The sequence below is a fragment of the Elaeis guineensis genome, chromosome 4 (assembly GCF_000442705.2).
Source record: "Elaeis guineensis isolate ETL-2024a chromosome 4, EG11, whole genome shotgun sequence".
Taxonomy (NCBI): domain Eukaryota; kingdom Viridiplantae; phylum Streptophyta; class Magnoliopsida; order Arecales; family Arecaceae; genus Elaeis; species Elaeis guineensis.
Genome location: NC_025996.2, coordinates 905,584 through 929,087, shown reverse-complemented (window position 1 = coordinate 929,087; position 23,504 = coordinate 905,584). Strand labels below are relative to the sequence as shown.

The window sequence follows — 23,504 nt, the reverse complement described above, 5'->3', positions numbered from 1 at the left end:
ACCGGTGGACCAACAATCGGATGCCAGAGATTTGTAACCTCAAGTTCTCCGCCGCAACCAGCAACGACTGAAACGCTGCCATTCGCGGCCTCACCGTCGGCCCCGACCCTGCCTCTGCCCTCCTCCTCTTCGCCCGTGAGATGCTCCCCCTCTCCCCCCTCGCCCCAACGCCCTTACCCTCCTCCACCTCAGCCTCACCGTCGGTGTCCGCCTCGCCACCACCCTCCTCGACGCCTATGCTAAGGCCCCCGACCTCCCCTCCGCCCATCAGATCTTCTCCGAGATGCCCCTCCCCGATATCGCCATCTGGAACGTCCTCAACTTAGGCCTCGCCCTCTCCGACCGATCGTCCGACGCCCTCGTCCTCTTCCGCCACCTCTCTTCCTCTCCCGATCCCTCCCACTCCACCCCCAATGATGGCACCATCGTCGCTGTCCTCTCCGCTTGCGCCCAGCTCGGCTCCCTCCGCAATGGCGTCGCCGTCCAAGACTATGCTCGCGCCCGCGGCCTCGATGCCGACATCCGCAACGTCCTCGTCGACGCATACGCTCGAACGAATGAACCAACAGGAAATTTGGTGATGTTTTTTTTTTTTTTTTTTTTCTGCATGCGCTTCTTCTCCTTTCCTTGAACCACGCATTAAACGGAGCTCCACCCATGTGGTGCCTCCATTTATATTATATATTAGATTAAATTAGATTATATTTTTGCTTACGTATGACTACACCGTGAGTCCCAGTTTTATTAGGATATATTGAGTTTTAGGATCATTAACTCAAATGTACGTGGGTTGTTTTGAACTTGTTGCATAGCACTTCACTCCTACATTGACTATCGTGTCCTCATTTTTTTTCTTGGGTATCTTTATGGTGTTCGGCTCTATGCAAAGTCTTGTTTTTTTTTTTATTAATAAAATTTATATTAGTAGAATGTTACCTATCAAAAGTTCATGCAGGTCCCCTGCGATCAATCGCAAAGCACTGATGATTCAGCATCACAGAATGTTGAAAAATAGATTATGTTTCTCTAATTAGATATTCTAATTAGAAATGATGATTATGGACTATAATATATTTTTCTAATTAGCTATTCTAATTAAAGATAGTTAAAGTAGCTATGAGCTGTGATATTTTTTTGTAAAAGATAAAATTATTGTATATAATGGAAACTACTCTACTCCATATAATATATGAAAAATAAAAATTCTTCTTCTTCTCTCTACTTTCAATATGGTACCAGCGCACCCAGGTTCTGATCCATGAATCTTTTTTTAGATTTTTAATTTTTTTCTTCTCTCCCTATCTTTCTCACCATTCCTCATCTCACCACCTCGGCACCACCCTGGCATCCGATTGTTCTCAATACCCGCCCATTCTATCCACCCATCCGCCTGTTCCTGGCACCACCTCAGCACCCGCGCATCATCCACCCCTCCGATCACGCCGTCTCCATCTCCATGCACGTCGCCACCGCTTCGATTCAGCACCCGAGCATCATCCGGCGCCCGTTCCCCTCCGCCGCTGTACATGCCATCATCCGCCCCTCCGATCACGCCGTTTCCACCTCCGTGCATGCTGTCGCCACTTCGATTCAACACCCGAGCATCATCCGTGCACGCCGCCGCTGCCACCGCTATCTCCGTGCACGCTGACATCTCCATACACGTCCTATCTCTGTGCACGCCATCTCCTACGCCGCATCTTTGTGCACACTGCCGCTGCCATCGCTGCCATCTCTACCGCCGCCGCTACCTCTATCCACACCGCTACCGCCGCCCCAACACCACCCTGTTCCCCATCCACCACCCATGGAATTAGTCCATGAAAGAGGAAAGGTCAGCTCTTTCCTCTTCCATTGATTCTTTTTTCCAAAAAAAAAACAAAAAAAAAAGCAAAAAAAAAAAAAAAAAAAAAAAAAGATTATTATCATTCAGTGATCTTTTTCTTGAGCTCTTTTGAAGATGTCAGACGGTTTCACTAAGGAGGAGTTGGAGAAAGCAATAAGTAAGGTGGTGACTCGTATCTCTACCTCTCGATTTGAAATGGATAATCCTTCTTTTCAAATCAGTTCTGTTCGATTGGATGGACCTTTCACTTATCTTTCGTGGGTCAAAAATGTACAGCTGTTCATCAAAGCCCACAGTTTGGAAGGTTTCCTCACCGGGGCTAAACCACAGCCACCAACAGGAGATACTGCTTTTGTACAGTGGGAGTCGGAGAACTCGCTTGTGATGGCCTGGCTAATCAACTCCATGGTGCTCTTAGTTGCTCAAGGCATGTTATTCTTTGAAGCCGCTCAAGAAATTTGGGAGACTGTTACCCGAACTTATTTCCAGTAGGGTAACACAACTCAAACTTTTGAGCTCAAACGTAAGTACGTACACTCAGGCAGGGCGAACTTTCTGTCACCATTTATATGGCAGAACTTTAACATTTATGGTTAGAGCTGAATTTTTATCGTCCCTTTAAAATCAGTTGTGCTACTGATGCTGCTGAATTCAAAAAATTTACAGATGTGGAGCGAATCTTTAATTTTCTTGCCGGCCTCAATGAAGAATTCGACCCAATTAGAGTTTAAATTTTGGGTCAAATTCTGATCTGCCTTCTCTCAATCAAGTCTTCTCACTAATTTTAAGTGAGGAAACTTGTCGACGTTTGATGATTGCCTCCTCTATTGATATAGTCCATTTTGCGATGATCGCTTAGCCACAATCGCAATCGTATAGTAGAGGTGATCGAGATACATGGATATCCTCCTATTGCAACAAATCGAGGCACATCCATGATATATGTTGGTAGTTACATGATCGTCCTTCATCTGACTAGGGACGTGGTAGAGGAGGCCGGCAAGGAGGTGGGCGCTCTGGAGGAGCAATCGGTCATGGTCAAGCTAATTTTTCTGATATCCACGATGCTACTTCATCTGTTACAACTCCTCTGTCTATTATGATTTTGTCTACTTCTGCTACTCCAACGACTGATGCTGGAGGTTCTTTGTCTATGGAGGAACTACAGACCTTACGTCACATTCTGACCAAGCTGAACACTTCTTCTAGCACTATCTCTTCATTTGCTACGAGTTTGCTTAGTGATTCTTCCAGTCTTTCTTCTATTTTTCATTCTTATTTTGCACAAACTAATTATTACACTTTTGATAGTAGTAGTGCACTTACTGCTTTAGATACTTCTCAATATTGGATTCTAAACTCAGGAGCTACTAGTCACGTGACAGGACAATCCAAATCTTTCATGTCATATTCACCTTACTCTGGTCGAAATAAAGTACGTATAGTTGATGGATTCTTTTCCACCGTATCAGGAAAAGAATCTGTCAACTGTACACCGACCATAACATTGTCCTCAGTTTTACATGTTCCTAATTTTTCCACTAATCTCCTCTCTATAAGCTCCATTACAGTTGCTTTAAATTGCAAAGTAACATTTTTTCCTACCTATTGTGTTTTGACAATAGGGGAGATGATTGGGTATGGTAGAATGCATGATGGGCTCTATTATCTGACTGGAAGAGGATAGAAAGGTAATTTGAAAACTGGCTTGATTGTATCTTCTTCTGAGAATGCTGTGCATGAACTCTAGTTACAACATCGTAGGCTTGGGCATCTATTTTTCTCTGTGTTAGCAAGACTCTTTTAGTTTATATAAAATTTATGACAAGCATAAATTGGTTTGTGATGCATGTGAGTTTGCTAAACACACACGAACTATTTATCCTATTTCTGGCACTCGAAGTATTAAGATCTTTGATGTTATTCACTCTGATGTGTGGGGACCGTGTAGTACTATTTCTCTTTTTGAACATCAGTACTTTATTACATTTATTGACTGTCATAGTAGAGTGATCTGGGTTTATCTGCTAAAGATGAAGGATGAGGTTTTCAGGTGTTTTAAGGAGTTCCACAAGTTTGTAAATACTCAATTTAATGCCACAATCAAAACTCTGAGATCTAACAATGGCACTGAGTACATGAATAGAAAATTTTGTGACTATTTAGCTGCTCATGGGATTGTCCATCAAACTACATATGTTGATACGCCTGCTCAGAATGATGTGGCTGAACGTAAAAATTGATATTTATTGGAAGTAGCTCGATCTTTGTCTTTCACTATGAGAGTTCCTAAGTACCTTTGGGGTGAGGCAGTTCTTACTGCAGCTTATCTTATTAACCGGATGTTTCTCCGAGCTTTAGAATATCGCATGCCACTTGAGTGCCTACAAGGAGTACCTTCTTTTATTATACATCTTCGGATATTTGGATGTGTGTGTTTTGTCCGAGATCATCGATCTATGATTGGTAAACTTGATCCTTGGGCTCTCAAATGTATTTTTGTTGGCTATTGTTACTCAGAAAGGATATAAATGCTATTACCCTTCCGAGTGACGTATGTTGGTCAGTATGGATGTGACATTCCGAGAGTCTGAGGCATTCTTTAGCAGTGATCCTATGGATGTGCCCATCAATCAACCTACTATGGTATCTGACTTTCTCTTCTCTCAGTGTTTCGTCTGATTTCAGCAATCGTGAGGGGGTCTAAAGAGAAGGAGCAATCAGATAGTAATTCTGTAGATAGTAGTTCTAATTGATAGGGAGAGCAGCAGTCTTCTCCATTTATTACAGAGCCTATTATAGAGCCTGATATGCATTCTCCTTTACCCAATAGTCTCCTTTAGAGTCGGCTCAGATATCTTCCTCCTCCAATAATAATGACGGTAACATTCCTTTAAGTAATTTACATCTTTTTATTACTCATAAAAAAGCTTCTCGTCCACATATTATTCCTTCTTGTTATCATCATGATATTACTAATTTTGTTTCCTATGAGTCTCTTTCACCTTCATATAGATCTTTTATTGCATCTCTGACTTCTATCTCTGTTCCCTCGCACTGGAAGGATGCTATAGTAGATCCAAAATGGAAGGAGGCAATGCTTGAGGAGATGAAAACCTTGGCCAAGAATAATACATGGGAGCTTGTTCCATTACCTGCTGAAAAACAAGCTGTTGGCTGCAGATGGATTTTTACAACGAAACAAACTCCAGAAGGGACTGTTGATCACTATAAAGCACGACTGATAGCAAAAGGTTATATTCAGATATATGGAATAGACTATGATGAAACTTTTGCTCCAGTTGCAAAGATTAACTCTGTGAGGACCCGTATTTCTTGTGCTGCTAATCTTGACAGGTGTCTTTTTCAATTAGATGTTAAGAACACCTTTTTACATAGGGATCTTCAGGAGGAGATGTACATGAAAATTTCTCTAGGTTTCTCTAGTGCTGCAACTGCTGGAAAGGTGTGTCGGCTACATCGCTCACTATATGGCTTGAAACAGTCACCTCGGGCTTGGTTTGATCGGTTCCGACGTGCAGTACTAGAAATGGATTATCAGCAAAGTACTGTTGATCATACCATATTTTTTCAACATAACAGTGGGAAAGTTGCAATTTTAATAGTATACGTTAATGATATAATTCTGACGGATGATGATCTTCCAGAGATTAATTGTCTAAAGACTCATTTAGCTCAATCATTTAAAGTCAAGAATCTTAATCCTTTGAGATACTTTCTTGGGATTGAAGTTGCTAGATCATCTCATGATATTTTTCTTTCTCAGCAAAAGTATGTGCTTGACTTACTAACAGAAACAGGCATATTGGGTTGTAGACCTGCGGCTCCTCTCATTGAGCAGAACCATCATCTTATGGCAAATGGTGGTACTCCAGTTGATCGGGAGAGGTATCAATGCCTATTGGGACGACTGATTTATCTTTCTCATACTCGTCCTGACATCATCTTTGTTGCTAGTGTCGTAAGTCAGTATATGCATGATCCTCGTAAGAGACATCAGGAAGCTGCCTATCGAATTGTGCGTTATCTTAAAGGGTGTCCTGGACGTGATCTTCTGATTTCTCATCATGGACACCTTAAGATCGAGGGATATACTGATGCTGACTGGACTGGAGCTTTGGGTGATAGAAAGTCTACCTCAGGTTATTGTACTTTCTTAGGTTGTAATCTTGTGATATGGTGCAGCAAAAAGTAGGATGTGGTTACTCGTTCTAGTACTGAAGCTGAATATCGAGCCTTAGCTCAAGGAGTCTGTGAAGTTATATATTTAAAACAACTCCTGACTAATAGGGCTGGAACTGGGCTGGGCCGGGCCGAGTTCTACCTCGGCCTGAGCCCTGCACGAAAAAATATTTCGAGCTTCAGGACGGGCCTAGGCCTGATTTTTTTGAAAAAATACAAGCCCGAGCCTGGGCCCGAGACCGGCCTGAACCCAATTAGACTGACCCGATTCCAAATTGGTATAAGGTGTAAGGTCCGAACCCAATCGGGCCTAGGTGAGACTGTTGCCATCCTTGCGGAGAAAGGGGATGAGCAGGGGAGGGGACAGTCGGAGGCAAAGGAGAGGAGGGAGGAGCGGAAGGGGGAGGTCGGCGGGGGGAATGGAGGAGTACCGGAGAACGCCGCCTACCAGAAGGCTCCCACTATCGTGCCGCCGAGCATCCCCTTCGTCGAGAGCTCCTACAGCGGCATCGCGGCTGACGACTTCGAATCGCCGCCCAACATGCTGACGAAGCCCATCTGAGACACCGTCCGACGGATCTGTCGCGGATCGCCAGCAATCTGAAGTGGATCGTCTTTTCGAACCCCTTCCGGGAGGATTCAGACAAAGTGCTCCGAGATTGGGACCTTTAGGGCTGATGATCGAAGAGCTCCGCCACCATCAATGCCTTCGACTCCCCTCCACCGCAGCCGCCATCTCCTGCAGCCAAGTCCGCCACCGCCTCCACCTCCGGAATCGGTGCGTCGTCTTTTTCCGACAGCGGCTCCCTCCGATCAAGAGGAAGACTTCCCACTCCATCAATTCTGATTTGATTGTACCAGAGTCCAGGCAAAGGTGGAGGAGGGGCTGGAGGGCGAAAGAAATATCGGGCTTGATTCGGGCTTGGGCCCGGGCCGGGCCAAAGGTCTGCCCGAGCCCGACCCGAAAGTAAATCGGGCCTAGTTTTTTGGGCCCGAGCCCAGCCCAAATAGTTTTGAGCCGAGACCGAAGCCTGGCCCGAAGCCGATCTGGCCCGATGGGCCTCGGGCCGGCCCGAGCCCACTTCCAGCCCTACTGACTGAGTTGCATTTTTTTCGGACTTCTCCTATGACTCTCTTCTGTGATAATAAGACATCCATTAATATTGCTAATAATCCTGTTTAGCATGATCAGATGAAGCATATTGAGATTGATCAATATTTTATTAAAAGAAAAGCTATATCAGCATATTATCTGCCTTTCATTTATCAAATCCTTCGAACAACTAGTTGATATTCATACGAAAAGGCTTAGCACTTCAGTTTTTATATTTATCTGTAACAAGATGAAACTCCATGATATCTTCGTCCCATCTTGAGGGGGAGTGTTGGAAAATAGATTGTGTTTCCTTAATTTTAGATACTCTAATTAGGGATGGTGACTATGAGCTGTAATATATTTTTCTAATTAGCTACTCTAATTAAGGATAGTTAAGGTGGCTATGAGCTGTGATATTTTTTTGTAAAAGACAAAATTATTATCTATAATGGAGACTACTACACCCTATACAATAGATAAAAAATAAAAATTCTTCTTCTTCTCTCTACTTTCAACACAGAGGGAATGGAACAGTGCACTAGAAGCTTGCCTATGGACAGGATTCAACATTAAGTTGTACATTGGGTGTTAAAATGTGTTGATGTTGCATGTCATGGGACCAGTGTGGAGATTGAATTCTGTGAGCTGGTGTTAAAGTGGAGGAGGACAGTATGTCACGCAAAAATGCAACTAGTCTGCCATCCCTGGTGAGCAAGAATTCTTCCCCTGTTTTAGCCTATTAGACTAATATGTTTGGTATGGAAGTATAGAAGACTGATCTAGCTTGTTCTCGAGAGGTTTTCTTTTCATATCTTTAGAGAGAAAGGGAAGGAGATCCATCAGCACTACAAGTATGCAGGTCCAGATTCCTGAAAATACATCATTCAGATATTGAATCCAAAGGTTTTGGTTGGTAAGTAGAGGGCTATTGCTGCTAGGGCAAGTGCCCAGATTCATAAGCATCAGCCATACCTTCGAACAAGCTGGCTTCCTTCCCTGCCAGTCTCTTCTAGACTAGCAAATGGGTCCAACTTGATTAGTCCAAGTCTAATTTGGGTTTTCATATCTTTTGTTTTGGTTTTGGAGCACACCTACCTGCATGATGCTTGTCCTTGTTCAAATCCAACTTAGCTACACAACGGTTCTCCTTTTAGCTTCTTGTTGCTGCTTGTTTTGGTTGAGATCGAAAAACGAGCAACTGGACCTTGCGCACTGGTGCTAGAGTGACCTGTAAAACAAAGTCAAGATCAAAAATTTTCGCTTCGACGAGAATCCTCCGATGCTCAAATCAGAAATCAGAGAATAATAAAAACGACAACTGATTCTCTGAGATAGATCATCTATCTCGATCTTCCTTTAATTATTTGTAGAGAATATGGCCTAACAATCATGAAAACGCGGTTCTGAAATTGTCGGATTGTTGGACGTGCCGTTAGTGGATGAGAAATTCTAGTTCTTATTTACTTCCACGAGATATAGGGAGTCGATTACATCCGAACTTATCTACTCAGGGTGGAAAGCTACTGCACGCGTCAGGAAACTAGTAGGCCGAGGTAATGGAGAAAGTTCATAAGATAGACAGATCGCACAGCAGACTGGGTGCAAATAGTTCAGCTCCACATACCTTAGCTCGATGCTTGAGTCGGCAATCACGATGATAGTTTGCTGGCCTGAGGTATTTCATGATAACACGCCATAACATTTCTTTTGCTTTTGACCTGGTTTCAAGTTGATAATGAATGTGACCAAACCCAGTGACTGAAGAACATTATCCATCCATTTGGGGGTTATAAAATAATTTTAATAGCCTGTTGACTTTATATACTATGCTTACTTATATAGTATGGTGCAACATAGGATCGAAAAATAATAGCAACTAGTATATAATTTACCTGATGCATAGGATACACTTTTTTTCTCCTCTCTTCAATTATTATCAAAATATAAAATAAATATAATAAAATAAATAATATAAATAGAATATAATATAAATAATATTAGACCATATTTATTTTCAAAAATAAGTCATTGATTTAATATCATGATATACTATTACTATAAAAAATTCTAATATTATATGTATATCGATATAATAAACTAATATATTTTAATAAAAATAAAATTGTGATTTAACTTGCATATAATAAGAAAGATAAAATATTGCATCCAAGGGAGTTTTAAATGCAGTACAGTGAGGTCATTAGCGGTTGCACATGTCACTTTTAAGTACGATAATAATCAAAAAAATATCATAAAATTAATAAAATATTAGTATAATATAATGACTCTCGTGAGATATGGATAGGATACAGTGCTAATGAAAAATATTTTCATTAATATTAGTATACATTAAGCAAATATAGTTATTAACAATGTGATTGATTTATATTTTATTTAGTAGTACCAATAAAAAGTTCTTTATTGTACCAATAAAAAGTTCTTTATTTAATACTGTTTAACAAGCTAATAAGCTCTTTATTAATAATATTATATCATTCTATTTTGGTAAAGAATCATATTAAATAAGAGTCCTATTTATCATCGAAATAAAGAGCTGTATGAAGAGCGTTATTAACAGAGTTTCTATTTTAATGGGCGTGTGTTTGTCTCTACACACACACACACACACACACATATTTAGAGATTCATAAAATAACTACAGGAATCTATCTAACTTATCCAAGCATTGAAGATAAAAAATTTATTAAGAAAAACCCACGGTCATAGAACATATTCTGTTCTAAACCGTATGTTGTAATGGTACAATAATCATAAAATATAATATCCTGACAAATATGTTTGAAAGGCTGACAACTAGATTGATATTTCAAAACATACTTGCTCAAAAACATTAACAATCTTCTGACTGAAGGTAAAATTACATATAATTCCATCAGATAAGCAATGCTTATAAATATATTCATTGCATCGATATACACATTACTCTTTCTAAATATTATTATATTTGATTTGTTTAGTGTTTGAAAAGATTAGAATCAAGTTTAGATTGTTAGATCTAACAAGATTTGCTCTACCACTAACCCACAAGAAAATAATCCTACTCCAACTAATAGAGGCTTAGCATTAGATAGTATCATCTGTCCATAATCACCTTTGAAACTTTTATCTTCATGGAGGTCAGCATCACCATCAGATAATCCAAAATGCATCGCCCATGCCATTGTTGGTGGAAGGACTCCATACAATATTATCATGCAATAACCACCCTTGGATGCAATAAATTATGATATTGTTAAAAAAACAATAAAATGATATATGTCGAGTGACAACTTTCACAAAGATAAACCAATGCAAAGCATACAACAAATTATGCAAAACAGTTATTGAACTAAACTCGTAATGACTTATGCAATCATAAAAGAGGAGACAAACATTATAACATCTAGTCATTTCATTAAATGTGTCAAAACTGATGATACTATCAGATCCATGTGCGTGCCATATCGTTCTAGAGCTGCACTAGTTAGTTTCTGTTGATCTTAAATTTTATCCACAGCCTGTGGAGATTACATTCATTGACTTTTATCTAATTATGAAGGCCCCTTTTTTTTAATCATAGATGATTTTTTCCCCTTTTAATTTTGAAAAGCATACAATCAAAAGATCTGACACTTCAAAATTCTTAACCATGCAAAATAGCAGTTGTTCTATCGGATGAAAGATTCCTGATGGAGAAGGAACTCTTAGTTATTAGAAAAACTATGCACTTAGTCACTTACATGGAAATTACTGATATCAGTTCGATATACAAAACATAAAAAATAGGGATTGTGCTTCATTCTTGATACATGCTATGGCATTGTAGTGAACAGGAACTATACAGTAAGAATTTTATGAAGGATATGCCTAACATATTGAAGGTAAAAATATCAAACGGCAAGGAATCAAAACATGTATAATGTTGATAATGAATGTAAGTTTGGGTGAGATTAATGCTTATCGCAAGTTTAAGAATTCACATAGGTGACCAAATTAAATTGCTTCACCAATGGTACTTCCTGAACACTTACTGCAATGTCAGTCGCTACTGAAAATGATTAATCCTTCTTTATCAAAAAAATAAAGATTAATCCTTATTGCAAGTTTAAGAATTCATATAGGCTATAAAATTAAATTGCTTCACAAATGGTACTTATAGAGCACTTACTGCAATATCAGTCGCTACTGAAAATGCATCTGGCACTATTATGGAGATGAGCATTGATGGGAAAATCACTAGTGAGGTTGCCAAAAGACTAAGCTTGCTGTTCTCCCACCATCTTCTTGCGTTACAATTTCCAGTCTTAGCAGCTTTTAGCTCATCCTAACACCATCAATGCCAACAAACTTCATCAAAGAAGAGCTATAAGTGCAAAATCTTTTAAGGTCACTCTGAATGTTGTTTACAAGCTTGAAACCATGGTATAACATTTCTCTAGAAATGAATAGGCAAAAGCACAGGAACGAGAATTTGCTTGTGAAATCAACAGAACAACAGTATATGGGATACATGCAAAACATTATAAACATAAAAGAGGTCATTTGGATGATTTAGCAACCAGTGTTTGTAATCTTATGATGCCTTTGAGTTTAATTGCTACTGTTTTTAAAGTTCCAGCCAGTCAATTCATAGTTTGGCCAGAAAAAAAGAGGAACGTTCAACTTACTTTTGTTTGAGCTGAAGTGAAAACAGAGAGATCGATGAGTTGCTCGATAAAGAATTGAGTGAATCCAAGGAGAGTGCCAATTAGTGACGTCCCAACTGCAAGAAGTGAGAATGTCTCTACCATAGGCAACATGCTGCTCCATTTTCCACTAAAACAATTTATCACTTTTAGCATCTTTAAGTATCAAGCACCAAAGAAATAGAAATCAACTACATGTAGCTTTTCAAATTACATACATAGTGGTGAATTGCTCTAGTTGTGGATAAAATTTGTGCATTCTAGAACGTTGAAATCTCATTTTTTGCTTTTTCCTAGCTACCGATGCAGCATATAAATATCTTATGCATTGAAAACATAGCAATTAGATCATGTTAAGTTTTAGGATAAGTTACTAAATATTTTATGCAATACTAGACTAGAGCATGGAACTTGAAGCCATGCTCGAGTGAGCTCCCTAGTAATTTTTGATTCAAGCAAGCCCACGTAGAACCTCAGACAAGTTGCACTTTTCTGAATAAGGAAAAGAAACCTAATACCAAAGACAGAATAGATGAAAAAAGTTAAAATTAGTAAGACAAATTATAAGTTTTAGATATCTGTCAATAAGTAGAAGCTTAAATATAGCTCATGACCTGACATACTCGTTTCAATCCTTCATGCCAGCTGAACTTTTTGATGATTAAAGTTGGATGTGTTTTTAATCAACAACCAGATGTTTAAATACTTTCCTACATAGAAGTATTCACCTAAAAAACAGTTGACTAAATTAAAACTATCTCATCAAATTCAAGAGCATATTATTTAATGACATCAAGAATAACAAGTTAGGAAAATACCTAACTACCTGACATAAATAATGACTACCATACCTCTAAGGGAGGATAATATTTCGAACACACAAAGGTAGTTTAGTAGAAATTTATATTTTTCACGTATAATATTTTTATTCTAATAACGATATAATATGGAAGCATGGGAAATAAAATTTACTTGAGTTGCATGCTCTGTAATTTGAATAGGCCATGAATTTTTTGTAAGGTAAGTCCTGGTCTGAATCATTATAAACTTGTTATTAATCAATAAAGAATCAAGGTCGAGCCTATCGGCTGCCTCAACATGACTTTCACTCAATTGGACATCTTTTTGGTGACTTTTTATTTTTCTGCTGTAGCTTTTGTCTGAGTGAATTGCTGCCTCCGTTAAGATTTGTGATGGCTGTAAAGTCTAATGTGTTCTGATAAATATTTTCTTATGAGATAATAAGCTATGCAAAAGTGGTCCAGATCATTCTTTGGTTTTCCATGCAATCTGTGGATCTCATTAACGACCACAAATGGAGAAAAATGGTTGGTACCTTGTAAGCAAGTCCACGGGGTCAGCACCATCAAAATGGGAGGAGAGGCTGAGCGCAATATCATCCCAAACAAGTAAAGCGAGCAATGGCACAAGACTGCCTAATATTATTGAGAACCTCACTCGTGGAAGATCACCACCAAGATATGCACAAATAACTGTGGAATCAAAAGTCACCATTGGCTCATGTACGTACTGACTGCGGTCACTAGCTATTGCATGTTTAAACCATTCTTAGTTACCAGGTGCGATGTCATGATACACGAGTGAGAAGATGATCACCGGGATTGTTGGTGGAACCTTTTCCCAGTTGGATATCTCCATAATTGGATATGATCCACCACCAAACGAGATGGCCACAACCTCAATAGTCACCAATAAACCTGCAAACGTGTGCCTTGAAACATAAGAATGAATGAATAGATCTTTCTCGGGAAAAAAGAAACAAAAAAAAAAAAAAAAAGCGTTAACCTATCATGGAAGCTGTCAACCAACGATTTACTTGATCCGTTATGCGAGTCCCCCCGAGCAATATGAGGAGTGCCATGAGGAGAGTGAAAAGGTTTCCTGAGATGGAAGGAGGGAGGTCGACCACGCGAGAAAGGACTTCCCCTGATTTGGACGTGTAGGCCACCATGGAGGTATAAGCCAAGAAAAGGTAGGTGATGGTGGCCAAGTTCCCTCCCCACTCTCCCAGCGTGTCTTGGGCCATCGTCCTAAGAGACAGGACCTCCAGATCACCCCCTCGCCCCTCCTCATCTTTCCTCTCCTTCTTCCTCAGTTGGATGTTCGTTTCGGCCAGCAGCAGGGCCTCGATCACCAGAAAGACCCAGCATACGATCATGGATGCCGCACTGGGAATGAAACCCTGCATCGTATATATTGCCCACAATTTGACGGCACCGAGCAAATTAGGCTATTTGGCGCGTCTTGACAAACCAGTATAGGTTTATAATCAAAGATATCCAAGGATCAATCGAATACATTTCTCGAAGGAACAAGAAAAAAAGGGTTCTTGATCAATCTCATTCGTTATTGGCCTTGGACTGAGCTTTAAATCCTGTCAATTTTGTTTCTGTAGGTCTGTGAAAACCTCTAATCATGATTTGTTTCAAAAAATGTTTCCAAAAATGATACTTTTCTCTTTCTGGATCTTTTATACCCACATAATTGTTTTCAACGTATTTTTTATTTTTTTGGATATATTAGGGGAGGAATATCATCAAATTAAATTACTTAAATTGTCAGATCTGGATGGCAATGTTAGCAATTTTAATCCATTATGCTAGATCATGCTCCTATGTTCATGCAAAACTAAAATCACAGAAGATTAAATCTTGCGTCATTGTCTATCCAATACATGATCACGTAATCTGTGGACCGTCTGATCTTCTCTCTCCTCACCCTCCTCTTTTACGTCGATGATCGATGCGAATCGTTCACACCTTTCGTGAGAGTTAGAAAAAGAGATCAGACTATCTTTATATTTATACCTGTACTTGTCTTTCCCATCGTAAGACTATCTCGAATTAGAGTTGACTTCAATCTAGTCTAATTAGGAATAGACCATTCTAATTAACTGGCCTCACTATAATTGAACCAGTACACGTGGTTGACCCAATGAGTTAAACATGACTAAGTAATAATTAAACCACAATAGGAGTCAAATCCAACATTCTCCGACTTAGATTATATTATCACTTAAAAATAATTTTTTTTGATCTCCCAAAATATTTCACTTTAAAAAATAAAATATTTCAATTTTCAAAAATAACAATTCTGAATCAAAATTTTTGAAAATGACCCAACGAGTGTGCACTCATTTTTAAAAAAAATTACCCAATTATCTATTCCTTGAAAAAATTTTATATTTTGATTAAGCAAAAAATATTAATACAAATCATGATGGTTATACATCTCAATTGACATACTCCCTTCCATGCATCATGACATCAACAATTCTTACTTAACCCAGTCTTATATACTAGAGTACATAGGCTATTAAAATCATAATGCTTATGATAATGATCCCTCTGTTATATCATATGAATGACACTTTTGTTTACTTTAATTTAGACAAAGGTCAACCATAACGTATATAAATAATAATTAAATAAAAGTAATAGTAGTCATTAAGTTAGTAAGAGATCTCAAAATAAATATCTATTACAAACTAAATATCCGAATGATAGATGCCCATAATTTTTATATGCTCTTTGAAAACTTTGAGCACTGAACCTTTAGTCAAAGGATCAGCTATCATACGAGCGGTATCAATAAAATCAATAAACACCCGATGGCTACTAATTCTCTCATTCATAGCAAGATACTTAATATCAATGTGTTTATTTATATTGGTGATCTTGCCACTATTGGAGAAAGAAACTGCAGCATAATTACCACAATAAATTTTCAGTGGCTTGAAAATAGAAACCATAACTCCGAGCCCTGAGATAAATTTTTTCAGCCATAGAGCATGTGAAGAAGCATTGTAGCAGCTTATATATTCAGCTTCCATAGTAGAGCAAGCAACAATACGCAGTTTTGCATGCCTCCATGAAATTGCTCTATTAGCTAGCAGAAAAATATAATTTGTTATGGACTTCCTACTATCGAGGCAACCGACATAATCTGCATCTGAATAATCTATCACCTCTAACTAATAGTCATCCTATAAGTGAGATGTAGTCTTTAGTCCTTTGAAGATAGCGCATTATCTTCTTGGCAGCTTTCCAGTGGTCCATACCTGGATCACTCTAATATCTACCAAGTATTTTCAAGTCAAAACTAATATCAGAACGAGTACATACTTAGCATACATTAGACTACCCATTTTGGATGTATAGGATATATTTCTCATCTGATTTCTCTCAATCTCGTTCCTAGGATATTGAAATTTACTAAATTTATCATCCTTAACAATTGAAACTTTACTTAATAAGTAGCTCGACGTTCTAAATCTTTCTAACATCTTAGTAATGTAACTCCTCTGAGATAAACTAAGCAATCTCTTTCTTCTATCACGATAGATATCTATACCAAGAACATAAGAAGAGCATCTTTCATATCTTTCATGTCAAAATATTCAAAAAAAAAAACTTTTAGTTTTATACAAGAAATCCAAATCACTGCTGGCTAGTAAGATATCATCTATATATAGAACCAAAAGTATAAACTTACTCTCACTCATCTTCAGATATATACATTGATCAACAATATTTTTCTTAAATCTGAAGAAAATAATGATATGATTAAACTTTAAGTACCATTGCCTAGAAGCTTATTTAAGACCATATATGAATTTCTTTAATTTACATACCAGCCCTTTATTTTCTTGCACTAAAAATTCTTTAGGTTGTTCCATATACATCTCTTCCTTTAAATATCCATTCAAGATGCAATCTTAACATCCATTTGGTATAGTTCTAAGTCAAAATAAGCTACAATGCCATAATGATTCTAAATGAATCCTTTCCAGAAATAGAAAAAAAATTTCATAATAATCGATGCTCTCTTTTTGAGTGAATTTCTTTGCTACAAATCTAGTCTTATATCTTTTGATATTGCTTTTAGAGTTTCATTTGATTTTAAAAATCTACTTACAATCAACATGCTTAGATCCTTCATGCAATTTGACAAGTTTTCATATTTGATTTTTACTCATAGATTCTATCTTATCTTTCATGGTATCTAACCAAAGTTCAGAATCATAGCTATTTATCGCATCCTAAAATGAGGCTGGATCATCCTTCATGCTAATATGATAATCATATTCTTGTAAGTAAACAATACAACCATCTGGAATGGCTAATCTTTTAATTTTAGTAGATCTCCATAATACTCCAGGTTCAGTATCATTATTGTGATTATTTTCAATCGAATCAGGTTCATTTACAGACTGTTCAGAAAATAATGTATCCACCACCTATTGATATTCCACAATCTCAAGTTAAATAGATTCATGTAAAACATCTCTAGGTGTTACTGTAATAGGAAAAGATTCACTTATTTTTTCTAACATCGCATTATATGGTTCACCACTCTCACTGTTTTCACCATTCTCAATTAGACATGGACACTGAACCAAGCCACCCATGACACGGCCCGACCCTACACAAAGCAGATCGTGCCAGGCACCGCCCACTTATTATAGTAACAGGTCGTGCCAAGCACGGCCCATATAAGGGGGCTGGGCTGGAGGTTTTGTGGCCCACGGCCTACGCCTGGCACAGTCGATAAGGGCCTTGGTTGGCACGACCCATGGACCAAGCATGGCACAGCCCGCGTGCCAGCTCGGTCCCTTAAGATTGGCACAGTCTGTTTATAACTATTATGGGCTATGCTAGGCACGATCTGTAATGATTTTTTTGAATTTACAAAATATTTTTTTTATAAAGTAAAAAATGGATTAGAGAGTAAATATAAAAAAAGATGAGAGGATGTTGAATTTTTTGTTTATAAAAATAAAAAGTCATCTTATAATGGATCAGCGGTGGGGGGTTTGGCGTGGACTCCTATCGGTTTACTAATAAAAATTAAAATGATACAAAAGAGGGAGGGGGCTAAACCTGACCTCCAAAATACAGTAAGGGAGAAAAGAAATTGAGGTGACTCATCTTAACAATTAAAAAATAAAAAGATATAATTATAAAAAATTAAGAATTAAAAATAAATAATAAAAATCTTACTAATCATCAGTAGTGTTTGTGTCGTCCCCATCGGATATTGTATTTATAAAAATTCAAATATTTTTACTTCTCCAAATTACCCTTAAAGCTAGTGGTTTTATGGTGGGGGGGGGGGGATAAAATTGTACATATTTTCACTTTCCCAAATAATCCCTAAAATTAGTCATTGGGAGGGGGTAAAATGGTAAAAATACAAAAATGACTGTTTATGGTTGTTGGTGGGCCTAACGGGCCATGGGCCATGCCGGTCGCATGCCGTGCTATGCTTGGCACGATCGCCCAGCCCCTGGGCCACTAGCTGGGCCGAGTCAATGGGTTGGGTTAAACATATCGTGCTAGACATGGCCCACTGTCCAAGTCTATCCTCAATGAACCTAGCAGTTTTAGTTTTAACAATTCTAGTGGTGTGCAATGTACAATAAAATTTAAAAATCTTTGACCTTTCTATATATCCAATAAAATAATAACTAACAGTTTTGGAATCGAATTTCTTTTTTTATAGATTATATAATCAAGCTTCTGTAGGACAACCCCAAATATGTAGATACGTTAAACATGATTTTTTATCCGTCCATAACTCAAAAGGAGTTTTAGGAACGACCACCCTAGATACTTGATTTAGGATATATATGGCAATTTTCAAGGCTTCTTCTCATAAATTCAAGGGTAACGAAGAATTACTAATCATACTCTTCACGATGCCTATCAAGGTGCGACTATGCCTTTCAGCCACACTATTTTATTGAAATTTTTTTGGTATAGTATACTATGCTATAACACCATGCAATTCAAAGAATTTTACAAAAGATTCAAGATTACGATCAGATTCATCATATCTACCATAGTATTCACCACTCTTATCAGATCTAATAATCTTAAATTTTCTATCCAATTAATTTTCTACTTCAATTTTGTACATCTTAAAAGCTTTCAAAATTTCAGACTTTTTATATAACAAAAAAATATAACTATAATATGAGAAATCATTAATAAAGATAATAAAATATCTTTGCCCTCCAAAATAAGATAAAAAATAGCCATAAATATCGCTGTGCATCAATTCTAAGAGTTCTTAGCTTCTAGTGGCATGTCTTTTATGATTTTTAATTTATTTTTTTAATACAATCGATATACATACCAAAATTATTAAAATCTAAATTTGATAAAATACTTTTCTTAACCAATCTAGTTATCCTTTTTTTTTATATATAATCCAATCGTCAATGCACAATATTGAAGAACTCTCATTCATAATACCACGTTTCATTCCAACATTGACATTCAAAATAAGTAAAAATTGTGCAAAAGAAGAATCCAAATTTATTTTATATAATCCATTGGATAATATTTCAGTACCAATCAAAATAAAATTTTTCATAAATCTAAAACTTGAATTCACAAAAGTAAATGAAAAACCTTCTAAATCAAGCTTTGTTAAAGAAATTAAATTCCTAAATACTGAAGAAACATAAAGACATCATGTAAATTTAATTAGAATCCAATGTCTATAATAAGTCTGCAAGTTCTGACTGAAATGATCTTAGACTTCATCAGATTTTTCATAAAGATCCATCGCGCTCTATCATTTGACTTCTAACTTGAAAGAAATTCTTGCAATAAATTAGAAACATGAATTGCAGCACCTATATCAATCCACCAAGTATTAGAAGTAACATCAATGAAATTGGTTTCAAAATAAACAAGTGATAAGGGAATATCTTTCTTTTCAAACTATTTTCTTTTTTTCTCACTATTCTTCTTGATGTATCCCTCCTTGTTACAGAAGAAATATTTCAATTTATGAAAAAATTTTTTGATAGATTGCTCAATCTTTTATTTTCTTTCTTCACCTTTTTTCTTTTAGGATGCTCCTCTGAAATTATGTGAATAACTGGAACCTCTTTCTGTTTCAATCTCTCTTCCTCTTGTACATATTGAAGATAAGTTCATTTATTGACCATAATTTTTTATGTATGTTGTAGTAAATTTTAAATTAGATAAACTATAATGGAAGAGAATTGAGAACAAATTAGACAAAAAATTTTTAGATATTATCAAGCCATTCAATTTTTTTAGCTCTATCATACATTTCCATAATGTGCTTTTGTACATCAGAAATTCCATCATATTTTATAGAGGTTAACTTGTTTATTTGGATACCAGCCAAGGCTTTATTTGATTTAGTAAACTGTTGTTTTATAGAGGAAAGATACCCAGAGACTAATTCGTTATTAAGAATATATCCCCTAATATCTCTTGCTATGGAGCTCTTAATAAACATGAGAGACAATCTATTAGAATGCTTCAACTTTTTATATAATTTCTTCTGATCTGAAGAACCAGTAAGAGTTGGTGGATTAGGCTGAGGCTTATGAAGAGCAAAATCTAAATCTAGGCATCTTAAAATAATGAAAAGCTGCTTGTGCCAATCAGGATAATTAGATCCATTCAGTGTGGGAATATTAGATAGATACAATGAGAGTGAAACAGAGGTCAAAGCTATAAATAAAAGATCATGCTTACAATTACGATCATGACGTAGATTTCAAAACACAATTCTGTTACTAACGCTTATTATATAACTATAAAATATCTTTACATAAAAATCATAGTATATAATAAGTGTCACAACTAATTTAATCATAAATCTAAACATAATAATCAATGTTAAAGCATGTATTACATAAATCACAAATATAAAAATTTTCATAACCAATAATAATATGAAATATATAAGTAAGAACAATAATATGGCATGAACACATAATTTATGTTTAAACTGTGATCCATCATATTAGTTATATTTTCAATGGTTTAACTAACTATAATTACAAAAATTCAAGGTTATTCTCATTTTTGAGTGTAGAACTTTCTATCTTTATGCAATTCAAGTTAATCGATCTATAGCTGTCAATTTTTGTATCTAATTACAGTCAACTGTAACAGATACACTTTTATATAATTCTAAATTATAATAAGAGAGAAAATCATTAGCCCTCAATATCTCAGCTACCCAAGATCTATAGAGTGCTTCGAATCCTTTGGGACATGTGAAAACACACTTAAACAATGTAATAGTGAGTGAAATTATCAAATAAATAATCTATAAATTATTTAAATATTTTATTATGCATGAAAAACTCAATCAAAATATTTCTCAAACCATCATGAGTCTAACGGTTCAAAAATCACTCAAATCAGATAAAAAACAAGCAAGACTTTACCAAAAACTTTAACAATAGAAGACTTAACTATAAATATTAGACAAAAAAAAGGGGCTTTTCTATAAAACAATTGTTTTAAAACAAAGCCCGTGAGAAAACGACATGGACCTTAATGTAGTAAAATATTCTTCAGAGTGTTGTTTGCAAAATTGGTTGAATAAAATCGGATTCAGGTATGATCCTGAGTCTTAATGGATCAAATCCAAAATCTGAAATCTGAATCCGATAGCCATAATGGGTGGAACTTAAATAAGAATGAATTTGGATCTTGATCTGTTAGGATCCGAACCCAATATCCAAAAAAAAAAACTTCATCTCTATTTGTGAGAAACCCTAATTAGGGTCTCTTCCATGATGCATGAGCGGCCGAATGGCCGCCCCTATCCACCTCGGCCATCGGAGAGGAAAATAGGGAGGACGGCAGACAGTCGCTGTCACTGGAGCGGTAGCAGAAGATCCACCGTCATTGTCTATCCCATATAATGATGATATGACTCATAGAGCACCTGATCTTTTGTCTCCTCACCCTCCTCCTTTAATATGGATGATCGATGGGGAATCATTCATACCTTTTGCGAGAGTTAGAGAAAGAGATTAAACCATCTCTATATTTATACATGTATTTATCTTTCCTATCCCGAATTAGAGTTTACTTCAATCTAGTCTGATTAAGAATAGATTACTTTAATTAATTGGGCTCACTATAATTGATTCATTACATGTGGTTGATCCAATAAATTAAATCTGGCTAAGTGATAATTAGACCACATTAGTAATCAAATCCAACGGCAAAACAGAAAAAAATACTATAATATTCTTATTATCCATGAGAGAGAGAGAGAGAGAGAGAGAGAGAGAGAGAGTACAGCAGGAGAGGTTCTCTGAGGGAGAGCAAGGATTCCCGAGCCAATGCTGGTTCCGACGATCAACGACACTGCACCAACGATGGTTCCCTTCTTTTCCGTGCTTTTGGCACTCGATGTCTCCGGCGGACCATCTGAGCTTGCTTTGGCCTTCGCTATGAACAGCTTCCTCTGGGTCACGACCGTCAAATTCTCGCAACGAAGCTTGATCATAGAGCAGACGCAGTGGCTGCCAAAGAAAGAGCTCATAAACCAGCTACGATCAATAGAGAGTGGATAAGTTACATGCAGGGGGAACGGGAACGTACGTACTGCTTCACGTCGATGTACGTTGTTGCGCTTTGCCGGTTAATTGGTGTCCTAAATGGACTAGGGTTGGAGAAGATTTGATTGCTCTTGGAATAAGAGCAAGCCATGGATCCGATGCCCATCCGGGACCATGAGAGAAGAAAGAGGAGAGGTTTGGGGGAGGTTTGGGGGTGTGGGGTGGGGATATTCATAAGAGGTTCTGTTGTATGTACGTGGGACTTGCAGAATCCTTGATAGATAAATATCTACGGAGGTGGGTCCGCAGGACAGAAGAAAAAGGTGAGTGATTGTAGAAATTTTTGGGAAGAACAGATATATTCATTAAATATTTCATTTGAAGTGATAACGTGTAGGATAGGAGGCTTATAGATGTCCACTCATCATTACTGAATGAAGCTTTTTTTTTTTTTTTTGGATAAAGACTGAATGAAGCGTTTTAAACGGCTGATGTAGTGATATGTTTTGTTTTACGTACATCTTTATACAACTCCTCTTACATTCAAAATAGCTTTCATTTTCTTCGCTTCATTTTATTTAGGATGTTCAACCATATACTTTTTTTTTTAAAAGGAAAATCACGTTTGAGATGTTTAACGAATTCCTTCTACCTCATATTTACAGTGATATTCGGATGCCTAGGGAATAGATTTAAGTAGATCGTGAAGCATCAAAAAGGAGGACTCAAAGAAGGAACTGTTTGATTGTGGACTACTTGAACCTTATCAGGATTAAAGAAGCGTTTGATGTCTAAATAACCTTTTCTCAAAAAAAAAAAAAAAGGGGTAAAAAACCGTTTCCGACAACACTACTTCTGGAGAGGATGGCTTGGAGATTTCAGCAAATAACAATCTAGCACTGGAGTTTGGACGAGCTAGGCACGGTGTCACAAGAGCTATAGCTCAAACCATCAATTCCACAGCAGCTGTCCAAGTCCTGCTTAAAACTCCTGTAGGATTCCACACCAATGTGTTTCATGTCTGAAGAGCAGCACAAAGTTCTACTTACATATGGCTCAAAGTATTGAAGAATCATATATATATATATATATATATATATATATATATATATATATATATATCAGAACAGCGAAGTAGAGATAAAATAATTACAAATATGCTATCACACCATGTAAGGTAGATGAACGAAGAATAATAACACTCGAGCAATGGCGTTGGTCCACTTAAAGACGGTGTAATAGGAGAACGAGCAAGGTTTAGAGCAGAGATTTAAGCAGGGGAATGTACGGAGAAATGCT

The 23,504-nt window shown here is 37.1% G+C and overlaps 1 protein-coding gene across 9 annotated transcripts; it reads right to left on the bottom strand.

Moving 5' to 3' along the window:
* Positions 1-1,188: 1,188 nt before the first annotated feature.
* On the bottom strand, positions 1,189-22,434 carry LOC105044326 (uncharacterized). Of its 9 annotated transcripts, none has more exons than XM_073255245.1 (10): positions 22,253-22,434; positions 21,944-22,169; positions 13,637-14,033; positions 13,408-13,548; positions 13,167-13,323; positions 11,813-11,960; positions 11,314-11,469; positions 10,258-10,372; positions 8,241-8,373; positions 1,189-1,787 (listed from the first exon to the last, which is right to left on the bottom strand). In XM_073255245.1, the coding sequence occupies exons 1-9, from the start codon at positions 22,369-22,371 to the stop codon at positions 8,273-8,275; spliced, it is 1,560 nt and encodes a 519-aa protein (XP_073111346.1). In that variant the 5' UTR covers positions 22,372-22,434; the 3' UTR covers positions 1,189-1,787; positions 8,241-8,272. The 9 variants fall into 9 exon arrangements, 4 of the variants coding, with proteins under 4 accessions (XP_073111346.1, XP_073111347.1, XP_010920482.2 ...); XR_012140513.1 differs by lacking the exon at positions 1,189-1,787 and adding an exon at positions 7,930-8,014 and having other exon boundaries at positions 8,118-8,373; positions 8,770-10,372; positions 22,253-22,433; XM_073255246.1 differs by lacking the exon at positions 1,189-1,787 and adding an exon at positions 7,930-8,014.
* Between the last annotated feature and the right edge of the window lie 1,070 nt (positions 22,435-23,504).